The sequence below is a fragment of the Bos mutus genome, chromosome 22, assembly GCF_027580195.1.
Source record: "Bos mutus isolate GX-2022 chromosome 22, NWIPB_WYAK_1.1, whole genome shotgun sequence".
NCBI classification, from domain to species: Eukaryota; Metazoa; Chordata; class Mammalia; order Artiodactyla; family Bovidae; genus Bos; species Bos mutus.
The window spans coordinates 12,883,024-12,904,888 of NC_091638.1; the positions used below are offsets into that span (position 1 = coordinate 12,883,024).

The 21,865-nt window shown below is 43.9% G+C and overlaps 1 protein-coding gene across 2 annotated transcripts; it reads left to right on the forward strand.

Moving 5' to 3' along the window:
• Positions 1 to 1,172: 1,172 nt before the first annotated feature.
• Positions 1,173 to 21,625, forward strand: LOC102276247 (caspase-14). 2 transcript variants are annotated; one of them, XM_005909648.3, is made up of 7 exons: positions 1,173 to 2,771; positions 4,229 to 4,281; positions 5,529 to 5,678; positions 13,770 to 13,995; positions 14,735 to 14,851; positions 16,791 to 16,900; positions 19,650 to 21,625. In XM_005909648.3, exons 1-7 carry the CDS (start codon positions 2,423 to 2,425, stop codon positions 19,749 to 19,751), a joined length of 1,107 nt encoding a protein of 368 aa, XP_005909710.2. In that variant the 5' UTR covers positions 1,173 to 2,422; the 3' UTR covers positions 19,752 to 21,625. The 2 variants fall into 2 exon arrangements, with proteins under 2 accessions (XP_005909710.2, XP_070216650.1); XM_070360549.1 differs by lacking the exon at positions 5,529 to 5,678.
• The last annotated feature ends 240 nt before the right edge of the window (positions 21,626 to 21,865 follow it).

Consider the following 21,865-nt stretch of genomic DNA (forward strand, 5'->3'; position numbering starts at 1 on the left):
GATGTGGCATCTTCAATACTTTATTCTTTTTTCATCAGTTGATGAATATGTGAATTGTGAACACTTTTTGGCACTTAGGAATAACGCTACTATGAACATTCCTGTATAGATCATTTGTGTGGATATATATTTTCATTTCCCTCGTGTAAATGCCTCGGAGTGGTGTTACTGGTGGTATTACTCTTATGGTTTCTGGTGGTTGCTGGCAATTCTTGGCTTTCATCACTCCAATCTCTGTCTTCACAATGCTTTCTCCTGCATGTTTCTCTCTGTCTGGATTTCCGAGCTTCAGTTTATATTTTAAGGTTAGGATGCCCTATGCACAGTTACACTATGCGGAGGAGTACAGGAGAGGAAAGTGGGATCCTAGTCTAGTGGTGCCTAAGCCACCAGAGCTTGGCGTGCTGTGTGTGAGGCTGTGTGCTGGGCAAGCGGGAAGTACTTAGAGGTGGCAGTGGTGGCCCTGGGGCAGGAATGCAGGGCGGGCAGCTTAGCCCAGATGGTGGCTGGGGCGTCTGCTGCCTAAGGACTTACTTAGCCTCTGAGGCAAGATGTTCAGGTTTCTTGGCCTCTTCAGTCTCCCTTGACCAACCCTCATCTTGGGCTCTGGGAGCCTAGAGCCAGTGAGGGCCCTGCCAGGGACTTGGGAGGGGAGGAGCAGGGATGAGGCCCAGAGGTGCAGGCTTCATCCAGTACAAATTTGCTCATCTTATACACACTGATGAATTTCAGCTACCAGAGTCCCCTTCCCCGCTCCTCATTTTTTCTTTTGGGGGCATATCATCTTAAAATTTGGAGAAATCATCTCATTTTCTCTAAAAGTGGGGTAAAACTGAAATTCGCCTTTATGAAATCTGACTCTTAAGAGTGAAGGCCCCTGGGGTCTGCATATCCCAGGCTCCAAGAATTTTTTTCCTCTCCCACTGTCTCCCACAAGTATTGAGGTTCAGGCAGGGAGTGGGTAGTGAGCTTCAGCTGACTTTGGAAACACTGCCCAGTGCCCACCCCACCTCCTTTTTTTTTTTTTTTTTTTTTATTAAAAAAATTTGATTTGTTCTTAACTGCCCCAGAGTTAAAGCAAATTATTTTGGGGCGGGGGCTTTGTGGGAGTGAACAGTCATCTGGCAGCTAGAGATAAGGCCTAGTAAGGCAGGAGGCAAAAAGAACTGAAGCCAAGCTTTCAAGCTGCTATACTGTTTCCAAGAGTATATTATGAAACAGCTCAATCAATCAAAAAAGTAAATAGTACACTGCCCCTCACTCAACATCATTCAAATGGAGCAATCATCAGAGTTTACTCACTGCTGCTTGTCTCTCCCCTCTCCCCACTACTTCCTTTATTCTGCAATGAAGCTTTTAAAAGCAGATCCCAGGCATCATACCATTTCACCCTTCCATATTTCAATATGCATCTCTAAAATTCAAGGACATTTTTCTTCAGTAAGTACCATGTTATTACCCCACCAGAAAAACAGTTAACAGTTTTTTTGCTTATCGTTCGGTACCCAGCCCATATTCACAGTTCTCTGATGGTCTCCAAAATGATTGTTTACAGTTGGTTTAATTGAGTCACGACTCAGGTCCTGAGATTCTTTCACCAACTGTTTGAAAGGGTAAGTAATTTTGAGGCAGACCATGGTTTAAATGAGTCATCATTTCCTGAGAGCCCTATCAAGTCAGGGAACAGGAATAGGAGGAAGAGGGTGGTTGCAAAGCTGCGAAGTGCTCCCCAAGGCAGTGCTCCTTTCACACCCCTCAGGCTGAACAGTGCATTTCCGACATCTTACTGCCTTCAAATTACTAGTTTTTTGTCACCAGGTCCTCTAAAAAAACTCGCTTTGTCACCAAGTCCCCTAAAAAAGCTGGCTCGATTCCATAATCTGTAGGTGTTTTTTCAGTTTCCAAGTTTTCCCCTGCTCCTTGGGGACTGGCTTAGGTAGCTGATAGACGCTCTAAGATCGGTGGTTCTCAAACTTGGCTGCAGGTTGGAATCACCTGGGAAGCTTTAAAAACCACTAGTACCTGGGTCGGCCACCCAGAGGGTCTAGTGTAATCAGGTTAGGTTGTGGCCTGGGCGTGAGTAATGTCAAAAGTCCCCCTAGCGATTCTAACGTGCTGCCAAGGCAGAGAACCATGTAGGAGCCTTGCCGGGCGGGCACCACTCAGCCTTCCCAACCCAGGCTCCAAGGGTTAAACCGTGGACGAACTCTTGTGGGCGGAGCGGGGCGTGGCTCCGGGTCGGGGGCGGGGCCTGGGCCAGCGCGGGGAAGGCGGGAGCTTCCAGGCCGCCCTGGTCAGGCTCGCTGGGCGAGCGGAAACGCCTCCAGTTTTCAAAACAAAGAGGAGAAGCGGGAGGCGTGTGTGGCGCGCGGGGTTCAGATAGGTCTCTTCTGCCCGGGCGCTTCAGCATCGCTGGGGGACAATGGAGGGGAGCCTGGGAAGCGGCCGGCGCTCGGGGTCAGACGGTCAGCCGGCGCCTCCGAAGATCTCGCCGACCACAGAGGAGCTGCAGAGCCGCTTGCAGGAGACCCTGGACTTGCTTTCCTCGCAGGAGCTGCGCAGCTTCCGCGACCACCTTAAGAAAGTGGAGCCGCCCGTGAGCCAGGTGAAGCTGGAGCTGGAGGGCCACAGCCCGTCGGGGCTGGCCAAGCTTCTTGCCAAGCACTACTACCCGGCGGCCGTCGCCAAGCGCGTCCTTGTCCAGGTGCTGGAGCTGCTACCCCGCGCAGACCTGCTGCCGCGCTGGCAGAGCGCCCCCACCGACTGCCCTGGTGAGTGCGCGGGGATTCCCGGAGGAGGGGGTGCTCGGGACCGCGGGGTTTGGCCCCCGCCGCCCGGGGATTCCTGGATTGGGGCAGGGGCGGGGGTGGGGTGGGTACTGAACTAGGGAGGGGGAGACTGGCGAGGGGAGGACCCTAGGTGAGGGCCGGGTTTGGCCCCGGAGCCCAGGTGAGCGGCGGGGGACAGAGTATCAGTGATGGGCGTTGGGGGAGGCGGAGCAAGAAGGACGAGGGCCTCGAGGGACGGAGAGAACCAGCGGCGGAGGGTGGGAGCCCGGGAGTCAGCGGGAAGAAGAGAGAGAGTTCCCAGGCACGGAATCCAAGTGACCAGTCCAAAGCAGCCATCAGGGTTTACCATTCTGGGACGGGCTGAGAAATCCAGATTGACTCAGCAAGACTGAGGTGCATTTTTGAACACTTACCTCCGGGTGGTTATGATGGAGAAGGTTTTTAGATGATGCAGTGAGAAACTCAGTGTTTGAATATACCGTTAGAACATTTGCCATAAATCTGGGAAGATGTGGTTTAGGAGCAGGAAACGTACCAAGCTGGGGGAGGTTAGGGTTTCCCCTGGTAAATTTAACAACTGTATGTGTGTATAATATATGAGGCAGTTTGTGTATACTTATGTAGAGAGATGAAAGAGAGAGTGAGAAAGAGGAGAAAGAGAAAGTAGCACTTAGATTGGACGTGTTGAGGTACACACCAAAATATACTATGGCTGGGGTCTGTTCTCCCGTGCTTATGATCTGATTGAGTTCCAAGTATGTTGCTTTGCTGACATTTGAATTTGTAATGGGTGACCACCGAAAACCACCACAAAACATGGCCTGTGGGTAGAATACTGGCCCCGGGAAGCCTTTGATTCTCCTTTGACTGCATCTGCACAGCTCTTATACTGTCTCTCCATGCTTAGTTATCATGCTTTAGACTGTGAATCTCTTGCACTTGGTAAAGTGGGTGGTTTTTTTTTTTTTTGGTTTTTCAGAACCAACCAAACTACACAGTATCATGACTGCACACTGTAGGTACCTCCAAAATATTTGAATGCTGTTTGTTTAATTAAAACATCAAATGGGGTCTTTAACTTCATTTGTCTCTTTATCAGAGCCTTGGTCTCCTTTTCTGGAGGTTCATGTTCAGTAATGCTCATTGGTCCTTATCCTTTTCATCTCTGGCCTGCCTCTCCCTGCCTCTGAACCTGACTGAGGACTAAAGGAGTTCTGTTAAGTTTCTGTTCTCATGAGTTTGGGAGAGGGTTTTCATGATCCTGGAAACCTGTTCTGAAACGAGATTGAAGCCTGCTGGGCCCCAAAACAAAAGAGGCGACTGTTTTTCTTGAGAGTTGCTTTCTGTTAACAGGAACCACTACAGATCATAATTAAAAAGAGAAAAGTGAAAAAAAAAATGCTCTTTTCTGTTTTGTCTTTCCACGAAAATTCATTCAGTGATTCCACGAAAGATTCTAAAGAGAAGCTATGACTGTGTGGACGGTGAATTGGTAAGTATCTGGACTTTTATTCTAATGCTGCATGTTAGCTGGCTTCCCTGCCGGCTCAAGTGGTAAAGAATCCGTCTGCAATGCAGAAGATGCAAGAGATGTGGGTTAGATCCTTGAGTGGGAAAGATCCCCAGGAGTACGAAATGGCAACCCACTCCAGTATTCTTGCCTGGAGAATCCCCATGGACAGCGGAGTCTGACAGGCTACAGTTCATGGGGTTGCAGAGTTGGACACGACTGAGCAACTTAGTGCACGCACACACTTAATCAGTTCAGATAGTATTTAGACACCATTTGAAGGTTTTTGTGCTGCTTTTGTTGGGCTGAAAATGAACATCTGTGGTTGTCTCAAGTGGTCACATCTTTCTGCTTTCTGTTATAAATAGAAAAAGCAAAATATTCGCCAGTTAAAACCACTTTGCATGCATGAACCGAATTAGGTAAGTATGGTTAGTATCTCCATTTTACAGATCAGGGCACCGCAGGTTGTTTGGCCTTGTGCAACTACATAAATTGCTGGCTTCTGACTCTCTTCTGTTTGTTTTATTATGAACATTTAAAACATAAGCTAAAGTAGAAGAGAAAAATGAATCCCCAAACTCCAGCCCCGCCTTCCTAGAGTCCTACTTCAACAATTAGCCATGTAGCCAATCTTGTTTCATCTGCTCCCTCGACCCTGTTATTTTAAAGCAACCCTCTCCCACACGTGGATATCTTATCACTTTCATACATACAATACCTGAGTATGTATTTAGCAAGCCTAGAAACAAACGCCCTCATCTCGGTAGAGATGCAGTTAGCCTACAGATGTCCTTGGCTGCTTCCAGTGCCTTGTACAGTTGGCTTGCTTGAGTTAGGCTCTGATTCAAACAAATACATTTGAAGGCCTGTCTTTTAACACTCTTTATTTACAATACCTTTCCTTTAACCTCTTCTCTTGTTTGTTGATGAAGCCAGGTTATTTGTCCTGTAGAATACCCCACCTTCTGGATTTCCATAACTGCGTTTTCTTTACACCATGTAGTTATGTCATTTACCATTTCCCACTTTCCTTAAACGTAGTTATGGCTATGTATAGGATTTAGAGATGAGATTGCCTGTTGGTCCAAGTTTGACAGAGGTATTTGAAAGAATTATAAAGGAAGTCATGACGAGAGAGGTAGTCAGTGTTAAACTCGTTTCACATATAAGGCACATTTGGATTCAGTTTGGTTTTAACATTGTTTCTTGGCTTTCCTTGCAAACAGTACCGTTACGACCTAAGTGGCAGGCGGAAGGCCTTCCTCATGTGTGTGAAGAAGAACAGGCTAGGAGCTCACCAGGATGTCCAACTGATGAAGGATTGGCTTAAGGAGTGCAAGTTCGAACCGACGTTGTGCATCGATCCTGACAAAATGGTACCAAGTTAAAAACAAAAGTGAACATTTGTAGCTTGGGACTCTCCTGGTGGTCCATTGGTTAAGACTCTGTGCTTCCACTGCAGGGAGCTCGGGTTCCATCCCTGGTCAGTAACGAAGATCCCACATGTCCTGTGACATGGCAAAAAAAGAAAAGGAAAATTTGTAGCTTGGATATTATAATCTTCTTTTCTTCTTTAAAAAAACTGAGTTTTATTACCTGGTTAGAACCAGGGCCTGCTGGGTGATGGACCTGAATGTCCTGATGAAATCTAACCGAGCTTCCCTTATGGATGTAGGAGCTTTTGTCGTGTTCCGTTCAGTTCAGTTGCTCAGTCATGTCCGACTCTTTGCGACCCCATGGACTGCAGCATGCCAGACTTCCTTGTCCATCACCAACTCCTGGAGCTTGCTCAAACTCATGTCCATTGAGTTGGTGATGCCATCCAACCATCTCATCCTCTGTCATCCTCTTCTCCTTTTGCCTTCAATCTTTCCCAGCATCAGGGTCTTTTCCAATGAGTTAGCTCTTTGCATCAGGTGGCCAAAGTATTGGAGTTTCAGCTTCAGCATCAGCTCTTCCAATGAATATTCAAGATTGATTTCCTTTAGGATTGACTGGTTTGATCTCCTTGCCGTCCAAGGGGGACTTACAAGAGTCTTCTCTAACACCACAGTTCAAAAGCATCAATTCTTCCCGCTCAGCTTTCTTTATAGTCCAACTCTCACATCCATACATGGCAACTGGAAAAAACATAGCTTTGACTAGATGGACTTTTGTTGGCAAAGTAAACGTCTCTACTTTTTAATATGCTATCTAGGTTGGTCATAACTTTCATTCCAAGGATCTAGTGTCTTTTAATTTCATGGCTGTAGTCACCATCCACAGTGATTTTGGAATCCAAGAAAATAAAGTCTGTCACTGTTTCCATTGTTTCCCCATCTATTTGCCATGAAGTGATGGGACCGGATGCCATGATCTCCATTTTTTGAATGTTGAGTTTTAAGCCAGCTTTTTCATTCTCCTTTTTCACTTTCATCGAGAGGCTCTTTAGTTTTTCTTCACTTTCTGCCATAAGGTGGTGTCATCTGCATATCTGAAGTTATTGATATTTCTCCTGGCAATCTTGATTACAGCTTGTGCTTCATCTAGCCTGGCATTTCACATGATGTACTCTGCATATAAGTTAAATAAGCAGGATGACAATATACAGCCTTGATGTACACCTTTCCCAATTTGGAACCAGTCTGCTGTTCCATGTGTGGTTCAAACTGTTGCTTCTTGACATGCATACAGATTTCTCAGGAGGCATGTAAGGTGGTCTGGTACTCCCATCTCTTTAAGAATTTTTCCACAGTTTGTTGTGATCCACACAGTCAAAGGCTTTGGCACAGTCAATAAAGCAGATGTTTTTCTGGAACTCTCTTGCTTTTTTGATGATCCAACAGATGTTGGCAATTTGATTTCTGGTTCCTCTGCCTTTTCTAAATCCAGCTTGAACGTCTGGAAGTTTTCAGTTCACATACTGTTGAAGCCTGGCTTGGAGTATTTTGAGCATTACTTTGCTATCCTGTGAGATGAGTGCAATTGTGCAGTATTTTGAACATTTTTTGGCATTGCCTCTCTTTGGGATTAGAATGAAAACTGACCTTTTCCAGTTGTGGCCACTGCTGTATTTTCAAAATTTGCTCGCATGTTGAGTGCAGCACTTTCACAGCATCATCTTTTAGGATTTGGAATAGCTCAACTGGAATTCCATCACCTCTACTAGCTTTGTTCGTAGTGATGCTTCTTAAGGCCCACTTGACTTCACATTCCAGGAGGTCTGGCTCTAGTTGAGTGATCACACCATCGTGATTATCTGGGTCGTGAAGATCTTTTTTGTACAGTTCTTCTGTGTATTCTTGCCACCTCCTCTTAATATCTTCTGCTTCTGTTAGGTCCATACCGTTTCTGTCCTTTATTGTGCCCATCTTTGCATGAAATATTCCCTTAGTGTCTCTAATTTTCTTGAAGAGCTCTCTAGTCTTTCCCATTCTGTTGTTTCCGTGTTTCTTTGTATTGATCACTGAGGAAGGCTTTCTTATCTCTCCTTGCTTTTCTTTGGAAGTTTGCATTGAGCAGGTATGGAGAGGGATTACTGAGAGCCCTGGGCAAAACTGCATTGTGATTTAACTAGATGACAGAGAAGAAGATGAAGGGGAAGAGCGGTGGTGGATGGGTGGGAGCTTCATTGTGACCCTCTGCCTGCAGCTGAGTCCAGGTCTAGCCCTGCCCATGCTTTGGATTAGTAACAGAGGAGAGTCCTTCATAGACCCCAGGAGTCATTGCTAGTGAATATGAAGGAACAGCATAGCAGGAGGACCAGGAAAACAGCACAGGCCAACAGGGGTGGAGTCCTGTCTCTTACCAGTTGTTAGTCTAATCCTCAACTGGGGGTGACTTTGTCCCCCCTGGGGGCTACTTCTGACACTGTCTGGAGACATTTTTGGGCTTCCCAGGTAGCACAGCAGTAAAGAACCCACCTGCCAATGCAGGAGACACAAGAGACGCGGGTTCGATCCCTGGGTTGGAAAGATCCCCACGAAAAGGAAATGGCAACCCACTCCAGTATTCTCGGCTAGAGAGTCCCACTGACAGAGGAGCCTGGCGGACCACAGTCCACGGGATCACAGAGTCGGACATGACTCAGCGTGCACTCATGCCAGTGCACAGAGACGTTTTTGTTTTTCATCGTTGGAGGGTACTGTTGGCATTAGTGTAGATGCCAAGGTAGAACCGAGGGTGTGGCTGAACATATGAGGATGCACAGGACAGCCCCCAAGGCAAAGAGTTCCTGACACAAAATGTCCATAGCAGGGTAATTGTCTAGAAATTCTGCCTGAAATTAATGGACGGCTTTCTTCTCTCTAATTTATTATGTAGGGCTGGGGTCAGGATGAAATGAACTGCTTTATGTTAAAGTTCTCAGGATAATAGCTGGCCTATAGTAAGTACTCGATAAATTTAGATTTTGTTTCAAAGTTAAAAGCAGACTCCTTCATGTTTTCCATGGATTGTACCAGAATTTCTTCTGTGTTATGTGATTTTTTTTTAAATCCATCTTTTCCATTCAGGTGACAGATAATTGCCAATGTTTTTCTGGTTTATTCTCCCAAAGGTCCAGAAGTAACTTCTTTCTCTACATCCTGTCAACATTTATTTGTAAATAATTAGCAATCTTACTGGTAAAATTATTTCACTTTCATTTTCTTGACTGTAGTAGCATGGTTGAACATCTTTTGGTCATTATTTTCCCTTCTGTGAATTACCTGTTTATATCCTTTGCCCTTTTTTCTTACTGGATTTTCTTTTCTTATTCTGTAGTTCTTTTTGCTGAATTTTAGACAAAATAGACTGCAGATATTTTTCTCCTGCCTTGTTACTTGCCTTTTGACTTTTTGTTGCCTCAAGTCATATGGAAGTTTTTGCTGTAAACTTGTCAGTCTTTCTTTTTGTCAGCTTCTTGGTTTTTCTGTCTTGATTAAACCCCATGATTTCCCAGCTTAAAATTTATTATTTATTTTTGGCCGCCCTGGGTCTTCGTTGCTGTGCAGGCTTTCTCTAGTTGCAGTGAGCGGGGCTACTTTTGGTTGCAGGGCGTGGACTTCTCACTGCTGTGACTTCTCTTGTTGCAGAGCACAGGCTCTAGGGCATGTGGGTTTCAGTGCGGGGGCTCCCGGGCTCTGGAGCACAGGCTCAGTAGTTGTGGCAGATGGGTATAGTTGCTCCTTGGCATGTGGGTTCCCAGATCAGGTGTCAGACCCTGATCTTTTGCATTGGCAGGCGTATTCTTTACCACTGAGCCAAGAGGGAAGCCCCCCAGTTAAACATTTTTTAAATTATTTTTCTATAATATCTTTATAGTTAAGGTTAGCCTTCTGCTCACTGAAACAGTGAGGTGGGAGGTCTAACTTTATTTCCAAGCCAGTTCTCATTTGTTGGTGATACATCCTTTCCCCACATACATGAAATTCCATTCTTGTCATATATTAAATCCCTGTATGTGTATTTGGATTGATTTCTGGATTCTAAAATATGTATTCATATATTTGTTTATACTTATGCTGGTGATGGAGGAGCCAGGTAGGCTGCAGTCCATGGAGTTGCAAAGAGTCGGACACGACTGAGCGACTTCACTTTCACTTTTCATTTTCATGCACTGGAAAAGGAAATGGCAACCCACTCCAGTGTTCTTGCCTGGAGAACCCCAGGGATGGCGGAGCCTGGTGGGCTGCTGTCTATGGGGTCGCACAGAGTTGGACAAGACAAGCAACTTAGCAGCGGCAGCAACATGCTGCTATATCCATGTTTTGTTCACCCTGATTTTATAGTGCTTTTGGACAGCTGAGATGATCTACCTCCCGTTCATTGTTTTTTTTGTTTGTTTTTATTTGTTTGCCTTTGTTTCTTACTTCTGAATGTTCTTTGCTATTCTTCAGTACCTTGCTATTCCTGAGCATCTGTTTTCTGTGACCTTGAGAACCATCCAGTTTCACAGAAATCCCTTGAGGTTTTAACTCATATGACATTGACTAGAGATTAATTTGGAGTTAATTGACAAATTAATAGTATTGAGTCATCTCGATCAGAAACTTCAGGCTGTCATATTTTATGTTGCCTCTTCACTGAAGATTTTTTAAATAATTTTATTCACTTAGATAATGTTCATTTCTTGTTAGGTTTATTCCTAGGTAATGTTTTACTTTTGTTATGACCTTCAAAGGATCCCTTTTCCATTATCCAGTTTAAATGTTTTATTCCTGGGTAATTAGGGAACTCTAGATCTTTGTAACAAGACCAGGAGCTGACTGTGGCTCAGATCATGAACTCCTTATTACCAAATTCAGACTTAAATTGAAGAAAGTAGGGAAAACCACTAGACCATTCAGGTATGACCTAAATCAAATCCCTTATGATTATACAGTGGAAGTGAGAAATAGATTTAAGGGCCTAGATCTGATAGATAGAGTGCCTGATGAACTATGGAATGAGGTTCATGACATTGTACAGGAGACAGGGATCAAGACCATCCCCATGGAAAAGAAATGCAAAAAAGCAAAATGGCTGTCTGGGGAGGCCTTACAAATAGCGGTGAAAAGAAGAGAAGCGAAAAGCAAAGGAGAAAAGGAAAGATATAAGCATCTGAATGCAGAGTTCCAAAGAATAGCAAGAAGAGATAAGAAAGCCTTCCTCAGCGATCAATGGAAAGAAATAGAGGAAAACAACAGAATGGGAAAGACTAGAGATCTCTTCAAGAAAATTAGAGATACCAAGGGAACATTTCATGCAAAGATGGGCTCAATAAAGGACAGAAATGGTATGGACCTAACAGAAGCAGAAGATATCAAGAAGAGGTGGCAAGAGTACACAGAAGAACTGTACAAAAAAGATCTTCACGACCCAGATAATCACGATGGTGTGCTCACTGACGTAGAGCCAGACATCCTGGAATGTGAAGTCAAGTGGGCCTTAGAAAACATCACTACAAACAAAGCTAGTGGAGATGATGGAATTCCAGTTGAGCTATTTCGAATCCTGAAAGATGATGCTGTCAAAGTGCTGCACTCAATATGCCAGCAAATTTGGAAAACTCAGCAGTGGCCACAGGACTGGAAAAGGTCAGTTTTCATTCTAATCCCAAAGAAAGGCAATGCCAAAGAATGCTCAAACTACTGCACAATTGCGCTCATCTCACATGCTAGTAAAGTAATGCTCAAAATTCTCCAAGCCAGGCTTCAGCAATATGTGAACCGTGAACTTCCTGATATTCAAGCTGGTTTTAGGAAAGGCAGAGGAACCAGAGATCAAATTGTCAACATCCGCTGGATCATGGAAAAAGCAAGAGAGTTCCAGAAAAACATCTATTTCTGCTTTATTGACTATGCCAAAGCCTTTGACTGTGTGGATCACAATAAACTGTGGAAAATTCTGAAAGAGATGGGAATACCAGACCACCTGACCTGCCTCTTGAGAAATCTGTATGCAGGTCAGGAAGCAACAGTTAGAACTGGACATGGAACAACAGACTGGTTCCAAATAGGAAAAGGAGTACGTCAAGGCTGTATATTGCCACCCTGCTTATTTAACTTATATGCAGAGTACATCATGAGAAGTGCTGGGCTGGATGAAGCACAAGCTGGAATCAACATTGCCGGGAGAAATATCAATAACCTCAGATATGCAGATGACACCACCCTTATGGCAGAAAGTGAAGAGGAACTAAAAAGCCTCTTGATGAAAGTGAAAGTGGAGAGTGAAAAAGTTGGCTTAAAGCTCAACATTCAGGAAACGAAGTTCATGGCATCCGGTCCCATCACTTCCTGGGAAATAGATGGGGAAACAGTGGAAACAGTGTCAGACTTTATTTTTTTGGGCTCCAAAATCACTGCAGATGGTGACTGCAGCCATGAAATTAAAAGACGCTTACTCCTTGGAAGGAAAGTTATGTCCAACCTCGATAGCATATTCAAAAGCAGAGACATTACTTTGCCAACAAAGGTCCGTCTAGTCAAGGCTATGGTTTTTCCTGTGGTCATGTATGGATGTGAGAGTTGGACTGTGAAGAAGGCTGAGTGCTGAAGAATTGATGCTTTTGAACTGTGGTGTTGGAGAAGACTCTTGAGAGTCCCTTGGACTGCAAGGAGATCCAACCAGTCCATTCTAAAGGAGATCAGCCCTGGGTGTTCTTTGGAAGGAATGATGCTGAAGCTGAAACTCCAATACTTTGGCCACCTCATTCGAAGAGTTGACTCAATGGAAAAGACTCTGATGCTGGGGGGGGATTGGGGGCAGGAGGAGAAGGAGACGACAGAGGATGAGATGGCTGGATGGCATCACTGACTCGATGGACGTGAGTCTGAGTGAACTCCGGGAGTTGGTGATGGACAGGGACGCCTGGTGTGCTGCGATTCATGGGGTCGCAAAGAGTTGGACATGACTGAGCGACTGAACTGAACCAAGGTCTTTGTAAATTAAGTTTGTATCTGGTCAACTTGCAGATCTCTACTTTTAGTAGGTTTTAATTGAATATATTTCTAGAAAGTCATATTATTTGTAAGTAATGAGTCTTTGGCACCCCACTCCAGTACTCTTGCCTGGAAAATCCCATGGATGGAGGAGCCTGGAAGCCTGCAGTCCATGGGGTCGCTGAGGGTCCGACACGGCTGAGCGACCTCACTTTCACTTTTCAGTTTCATGCATTGGAGAAGGAAATGGCAACACACTCCAGTGTTCTTGCCTGGAGAATCCCAGGGACAGGGGAGCCTGGTGGGCTGCCGTCTATGGGGTCGCACAGGGTCGGACACGACTGAAGTGACTTAGCAGCAATGAGTCTTTGTTTCCAGTATTTATACCTCATTTAACTTTTGCTGTACTGTATTGAAATGGCCAGGATCTTTGTTACAACATGGTGAGAGCAGCCATTCCTCTCTTGCTTGTCTTTATAGGGGCATTGATTCTGCTGATGCCTCTTGATAGATTCTGGCAAGTGGATATGATTGGGTAGACTCCTCCATTCCTTGCCATTTCTAGCTTACTGAGGGTATTAATTTTATAAAATAATTTTTTATTAAAATAAGTTAAACACATGTACACCCATGGCTGTTTCATGTCAATGTATGACAGAAACCACTATAATATTGTAAGGTAATTAGCCTCCAATTAAAATAAATTAATTAATTAAAAATAAATCAATAAAATAATTAATAATGCAGCATTTAAATACATTAATTCTTTGGGGAACTGTAGTTTTCTTATGTTTTGTGGTAGAGAATCAGAAGCACCATAATTTTGTCAAACAAGAACCACCATTGGTAAAAGAATAAATCATACGAAGTCTGATAGCAACCAAAAGGGAAGTGATAAGTAATACTGACACTATAAGAGATGTAGGTATTTTCATATTTGTCATCTCATTGATTCACTTTGTGAAGAAGCCATCTCTGGGATTTCTGTTTTTTCTACTTCTTTTTATATATTTATCTGTATTATATATTATACATATATAATATATATGTATATACAGTTCTTTTTAATATGTTATTTTATAGGACTTACTTGGAAAAATAACATCATTTCGTGATGAACTAAATGAATTTAAAGATGACATTGGCTGTTGCCTTGTTACTCTTATGTCCCATGGAGAAGAAGGTTTTATCAAAATGAAAGACGGTGAAAAAGTCAGCCTGGAAGACATTTTTGAAATGTTTAACAATAAAAATTGTCCAGCACTTCAAGAGAAACCAAAAATCTTTATAATCCAGGCTTGCAGAGGAGGTAAGTGGAGATGTCTTTGTATCATTCTCTTTCCAGAAAATTCTCATGTTGATGATTGAGGAAAGAAAAGTAAGTTTTAAAAAATTATTTTTTAATAATTATATTAAATAATATAACTGAAGATACCTCAGACCCTTAGCTGATGTATCTTACATTATATAGCATACTAGGGACTTTGAGCTGGGAGAAAGGGATGGAGTGACAGCTTACCTGGCTAGGATGGTTAATTTAGTCTGAGGAAGGTCTGCTGCTGCTGCTGCTGCTAAGTCGCTTCAGTCGTGTCCAACTCTGTGCGACCCCATAGATGGCAGCCCACCAGGCTCCTCTGTCCCTGGGATTCTCCAGGCAAGAATACTGGAGTGGGTTGCCATTTCCTTCTCCAATGCATGAAAGTGAAAAGTGAAAGTGAAGTCGCTCAGTCGTGCCCGACTCTTAGCGACCCCATGGACTGCAGCCTACCAGTCTCCTCCATCCATGGGAGTTGAGGAAGGTCTAAGCCATTAAAATCATTAGGTGTATCTGAGAGCCTCAAATTCTAGGGGAGAGGTGGACAATTTTCTGGGGGATGTCCCATCATTCATGTGATTCTAGTTGGCTTGTGGGACTAATTTCTGATTTATGTAACTTTGGTTTTAATTATTTCTCTTGTGGAGATACAAGCTTCTTGTGACTTTTATTAAAGGTTATTCATGTCAATGGTATATTATTGTAGTTTGTATTTTCATTCCTCAAAAAACAGAGAGAAGAGACAGTGGTGTTGAAACAGATGATGAACCCATGGACTTGGATGATGGATCAGAGAAGAAGAGGCTGCCTACATTCAGTGATTATTTCATTGTATATCCCACCCAAGCAGGTAGGATAGTGAGGCTTGAAGATAGACATTCATCCAGAGGGTTTAGGTTATTCCTACTGATTTTTGAAAATCCTTTTTTTTTTTTTGCCTCTCTGTGACGCTTGTGGGATCTTAGTTCCTCGACCCTGGATTGAACCTGGGCCCTTGGCAATGGAAGTGCAGAGTCTTAACCACAGGATCACCAGGGCCTTCCCAGAAATCTTTCTGAAAAAAATTATCTGTGCTTTATAGATTGATGTGCATGGGAGAAAGAGCAAGCACCATTGTGGTGTCCTAAGTTGAGAAGTCATGCAGTGCCCAACAGGGACACACAGCCTGGTAGTAACTGGTTATTTAAGAATGAGGGACCTCCCTGGTGGTCCAGTGGTTAGGACTCCGTGCCCTCATTGCTGAGGGCACAGGTTCAATCCCTGGTTTGGGGACTAAGATCCCACAAGCCCAGTGGCATGATCAAAAATAAAAAAAATAAATAAGAATATTTTTCTTTCTATTTGTATGGCCTTTTTTGGACCATCTGTTCACGTGCCTGTTGGCCATTCACGCATCTCCTGTTGCCCGGTATTGCACTGGGTTGTTTTCTTATTAAGTTACGTATATTCTGAATACTAGTCCTTTCTCTGGTACAAGTTACAAATATTCTCTCCCACTTTGTGACTGGCTTTTCCTTTTCTTAAAGATGTCTTTCAAAAAGCAAAAGTTTTATAAGCATTCAGTGGTGATTCAGTAGTAGAATTCTTGCCTGCTGCAAAGCAAGCGTTTTATGTTTTTACTCCAGTTTATTGACTTTTGTCTTTTATGGCGTATGCCTTTTGTAAGAAACCTTTGCATACCCTGATGTTGCAAACATGTCCTGTGTTTTTTTGTGTTCCAACCCAGGTTTACTATGAGAGGGTGCCATTTTCACAGTCCTTCCACACTATACAGACGTATTTTGTGTTTTTCAATCGAATAATAAGCATAATTTCAGTAGTCAAACCCTTGAATACCCCCAAATAAATTCCATATGGGTATATTTAGGGTTAGCTTAAAATGCTAGAGCAAAAGTCAGCAATAAAAAGGTAGAAAGGGGATGTGTACATGCATGCCAAGTCACTCAGTGTGTCCAGCTCTTTTCGACGCGTGGACTGGAGCCCGCCAGGCTCCTCTGTCCATGGGATTCTCCAGGCAAGAACACTGGAGTGGGTTGCCACGCCCTCCTCCAGGGGATCTTCCCCACCCAGGGACTGAACCTGCGTCTCTTACGTCTCTTGCTTTGGCAGGCATTCTTTACCACCAGCGCCACCTAGGAAGCCCAGAAAGGGGATAAGGAAAGCAAATATGACAAAAACTGATAACTCTGATCTGAGGGATGATTATTCGGGGGGGCCATTCAACTTTCCCTCCCACTTTAGTGTATATTTGAAAACTTTGAAGCTAGATAAAAAATGCATATTTAAAAGTTTCCCCTTGAGGGGTTGTGTGCAATTGGTCACACAAGTCTTCTGTCTCTGCTTAGTCACTCAGTTGTGTCCAACTCTTTGCGACCCCATGGACTTTAGCCCATCAGACTCCTCTGTCCATGGGGATTCTCCATCTTAATGCTTCCTTGGTGGCTCATATGGGGAGAGCCATCAATGACGAAGACCTGGGTTTGATCCCTGGGTTGGGAAGAACCCGTGGAGGAGGGCATGGCAACCCACTCCAGTATTCTTGCCTGGAAAATCCCCATGGACAGAAGAGCCTTGGCGATCTACAGTCCATGGGGTCATAAAGAATCGGACACAACTGAGCGACTAAGCCCACACATATATTCTTTTTTAGATTCTTTTCCATAATGCCGGTGTTTCTGTATTATCAGTTCAAAGCCATTTTCTAGGTTTTAACTATGGAGCAAAGAGCAAGTTTGCTACAAGTAGAGGGGGAAATGGATGAAGTGGTTCTTTTTTTTTTTCCTTTATAGATCATGTCGCTTTACGGGATCCCCGCACTGGCTCTGTGATGATCAAGGAGATGACTGAAGTCTTTAAGCAGTATGGGAATAAGTGGCACCTCGCTGACTTCTTTACCATAGTGAGTAGATTCCAAGTGAACACGCGCTCCATCCAGTCTAAAGCTAATGCGCTTGATGAAAACATCTTCATGAGAAGATTGCCTTCAGCCGTGAAAGCATGAGGGGGGTTCAGGAGTGGCCTGTAACCAGTGGGCTGGTGAGTTTAGAGGGCTGTGGCAGAAGTCACGGCTGAGCCAGGCGCCAATGGAGAACGGACAGTGACACTTCATTCAGTGGAACACGAGTGAGTTGGTTATTAGCGAGCTTGGAAGTTCTGCCTGCACTGTGGTCCTGCCAGCCTGATTTATCTCCCCCAGGAAGAGGGGAGAACCGGAGGGCTTCTTTGAGGACCAATACTATCTTACATTTGTCTGCCCAGCTTGTAGCCAATACTGAACGTTCAGTGAATGAATGAGGGGCCAGGAATTATAGCAGATTTATATACACACTGTAGTTTGGAGGAGGGCCTGATGATAGTGGTTTACCATATCAGGATCAAAGAGTTATTTTCTTCTTAATCTGGGCGTTTTATCTCTGAAGAGAGCTAACTAGAAAAGGTTGTAAATGAGCACAGTAACAGCAGTACTCGCACGTTCTGAACAGCTCACTCTGTGCCAGTTACTGTTCCTTGCAATTGACAGATATTAATACATTAAGTTTTTCAACAGCCCTCTGGCAGGTGCTTTGATTCCCATCCCCTGTTACAAATGCAGAGCTAGGAAAGTGGCAGCCTGGGCTTTCTAGTCCAAAGTGCTTTTAGAGCTCGTGCCTTAATCACAATCACGCAGTATTACTCCTTAGGAGCTTCCCAGGTGGCCCAGTGGTAAAGAATCCACCTGCCAACGCAGGAGACGCAGGAGAAGAAGGTTTGATCCCTGGGTCAGGAAGATCCCCTGGAGAAGGAAATGGCAACCCATTCCAGTATTCTTCTCTGGGAAATTCCAGGGACAGAAGCCTGGAGGGGTACAGTCCTCAGGGTCGCAAAGAGTCAGACACAACTTAGTTACTAAATGAACTTACTTCTTACCTCCCAAGGTACGGTAACAATTTTTATTTCTTTAAAAAAATATAATGTTAATGCTTTGCATATGATGCTTAAGAGCTTTCAGAATTCTTTTTCACCTCATTTTGAGGTAAGCTTTTGGCGAGGGGGGAGTGTTAAAGGGAAGAAATATGATTTTGACAGTCATTCCAACCATATTCCCAAATCTCTTGTATTATTCAATTTCTCTCTTTAATAAAATAGTTTCTTGTCAGTGTTTCAAGAATATAATAATAAAGACAGATTTAACCTAGGTAGAAATTCCTTTTAGTTAGGCTAACTGAAAAATTATTTTGCCAAATGGTGTTCATTAAGTCTTTTTTGAACAGCATTCATTTTTTAATTGAAAGCTTATTTTTTTAATTGAATGAAAGATTCTTTAAATTCTATAGTGCTTTACAATTTTCAAATGTTTCACACACGTCTTCATTTCTATAACTCTTCATTTCACATACGTCTTCAATTCCAGAACTCTTTTTGACCCCTAGCCCTATCTTGCCCCTCCCCACTTTCCTGTCCCCACTGGTAACCTCTAGTTTATTCTCTACAGCTGTGAGCCTGCTTCTGGCCACTCAGCAGGCAGGCCCTTAGTTCCCCTTCTAGGGACTGAACCCATGTCCTCTGTAGTGGAAGCACAGAGTCTTACCCACTGGACTGCCAGGGAAGTCCCTCTTTTTTTTTTTTTTAATTCACCAGTTTGTTGTATTTTTTAGATTTCACTTAAAAGTGGTGATATACAGTATTTATCTTTCTCTGATTTATTTCACTTAGCATAATACCCTCCAAGTTTATTCATGTTGCTGCAAAAGGCAAAGTTTCACTTTTTAATGGCTGAGTAGTGTTTCTGTCTGTGTGTGTGTGTGTATGCATGTGTGCGCATGTGTATATACCTCATCTTCTTTATCCATTCATCTGATGATAGACATTTAGGTTGCTTCCATACCTTGGCAATTGTAAATAATGTTGCTATGAACATTGGGGTGCATGTATCTTTTCAAATTAGTGTTTTTGCTTTTATCAGATATATACCCAGAAGTGGAATTGCTGGGTCATATGGTATGAACACTTTTCATTTTTAAAGTCCTTGCTGAGTAGACACTGGCAAGAAAGTCCAAAAACGAATGTATGTGACCTTTGCGTTAAAGGCCCTTACAGCTTCATGAGGCAGCCGATGTAGGCGAGCCTACAACCAGCCCTGGAATTCATAGAGCTATTGAATGCTTTGGACATCACATAACCCAATCCTTTCAGGGTACCATAAGTTACCAAGGCTCAGAGACGGTTGCCTGATGTTACCAGGGCCAGGCTGAGACTTGAACCCAGGTCTGTGCACACTTGGGCTTCCTGGGTGGCGCTAGTGATAAAGAACCCACCTGCCAGTGCAGAGGACGTGAGAGGCAAGTGTTCAAACCTTGGGGCAGGAAGATCCCCTGTAGAAGGGCCTGGCCACCCATTCCGGTATTCTTGCCTGGAGAATCCCATGGACAGAGGAGCCTGGCGGGCTACAGCCCATGGAGCTGCAAAGTGTGGGACACGACTGAAGCGACCGAGCACGCTGTGCACACTTCAGTGCTCTTTCCAGCCACAGCGCTGCCTTCGCTGGGATGTGGGTGACCTTTGCTTTTCCTGATGCAGTCAGAGTTCTGCTCTCACCTTTGGTGGGCTTTACTAAGAGGCTTTTGAGGGCTTTACAGTTCATTTGGACAATTTGTTCTTTTATCTTACAGGTGAATAACAGAGTGGTGCACCGCGACTTTAATCTGTGTAACAAACCAGTGAAAGTATCGCTGGTAATGGAGTCGACTTTAACAAAATTTGTATACTTTTGACACAAGGATGATTCAAAAAACAAAGACTGCTTTGCAACACAGTTTGTGAAGAGCTATGAGCATTTGTAGCATTGCACTAATGGTTACCATTTTGCATTATTCTTGTCACTGATGTTTCTTCAGTTTTGTATATATATATAATTTTTCTAAGATTTAAGTCTGCTTACTTGATACTTGTAAGTCTTTTTTTTCTTTTTTTTGAGATCACTGTTTTCTGAAAAAACACTTTCCTGAATTGTTATCAAAACATGGACGTCCAGCTCCATTTATGTACTGGTTTTATCCCGCGTTTTTCTTGCTGATTACCCTGCCCTCCGCACCCCTCATTTGGTGCTGGCTTTAAGGCTTATTTTCTTGGTTTAGTCGAGGATTGCTGGGTGTGGTCTTGTCCTCTGTTGTGCCTTATCTCCCCAGACTTGTCTGTAGCCAGTCTGATCTCTTGGATCCGTAAGCCATTCTCGGGTCTTAACCTGGATCACTCTGGGCCTTGATGCCTTTGTGTGTTTGCTTTGCACCTGCTTCCCACCTTCCTCCTTGCACCTCTGAGCTGCTGTCTTCTCCACTTGGAACCCTCTATTCCACCCCACACAGGTAAGTCCTTGCCATCCTTTAGAATTTGGTTCAAGCATCACTTACACAGGGAGGCTTTCCATAGCCCCCCTGCTAGGTCAGCCTCTTCTAAGTGCTCAGAGACTCTCTGCTCCTCTTCTGTAGCATTGAAATGACTCTATAGTGCCTGTTTTCTCTCCCTCTCCAGTTTAGTCATGAGCTCCAAGAGGCAGAGGTTGTGTGTCTCACTCATGGCTGTGTCCTAGCTTCCGTCCGCACCTTAGGACACAGAGAGGCCATGCAGTGAATGTTGTAGTGAGTGACTGATCCCTGTGTTTTAATTATTTTACCCATTCCACAGATCGGGCCTCTTGCATATCTAGCCAGCTGCCATTCATCCCCACATACATGCATGTCTCATGGCTGCTTCTACTCAACAAGTTGGGAGTTAACCTGAGTTTCCCCGAAATCCTCTCATAAAAGCCATCCCATTGTTCATAATCCTTTGACTCCCCACTGCCTGCAGGATATACCCCCCAAGTTCCCTAGGAGAATATTGCAAGTCTTTCTCCATCAGGCTCAGTCTACACTACTCATGTTCTGCCTGTTTGTCCTGGTAATTCGCCCTCCCTTAATAATCCTGTCTCACAGAACCGGGCTTGTGGCTTAGTGGATGGATGAACTCTCCTGGATATGTCATTGTATCGGAGTTCAGTCTCCCCTTTCGGTCTGCAATGCCCTTCCGTTCTGTGTGCTTCCCTTCTACTGTGTATTCTTCAGGGAGCAACTTGGGTCCCATCCCACAATAAAGAAAACTGTATACAGACTAATGATTTTAGAGTAACAAGCTGTGGACTGAGCATGAATTTTTGTATTCAAACTTTTGTTGTAACTCTGGACTGCTTCTGGACCTCGGTTTCCTCATCTGTATGAAAGGAGGTTTGGCTCAGCAGACCCTGAGAACTCACCCCCCTGGACTTCAGTGAACTTGGACCGCTTCATGAACTTGCTCCTGAACACCCTGCAGGTGGGACTGTTGCTGAACCTAAGGGTTCAAGCTGGCAGTTGCATAAGACTGTTGGGCCTATGTGAGGATGCAGGTGGTTAGTGAGAATGCTCTGAAGATTGACAGCCAAATGAACTGAAGCAATCTGGAATCTCCAGGCCTATCCGCATTTCAGAGATCATTGTGTCCATTTTAGGTAATGTGATTTCTAAAGTATAAATATATGTGATTTAATTTTTAAGCATTTGTGTTCTGATACTTGATATGTAGCTTTGGTTTTGTATAGAGCATTAAAATGTCTCTGGTTCATAAAACATGACCATCCGGTGAGCCTTCTCTATTCACTTGGGTTTTGCAAGACTTCTAGGCACAGAGGCTTGTTTCAGGGAGGCAGCATCAGCTGAAATATCAACAGCTGTTATTTCCTGGGAGAGGTTAGGTTGTTCAGAATCAGCATGTAGTGAAGCTGGGATTTCAATGCATGAATAATATAAGAGATGGAATGCCAAATGACAGAGAAAAGTTTTAAGACAGAATGCTTTTGATGGATGGAAGGGAC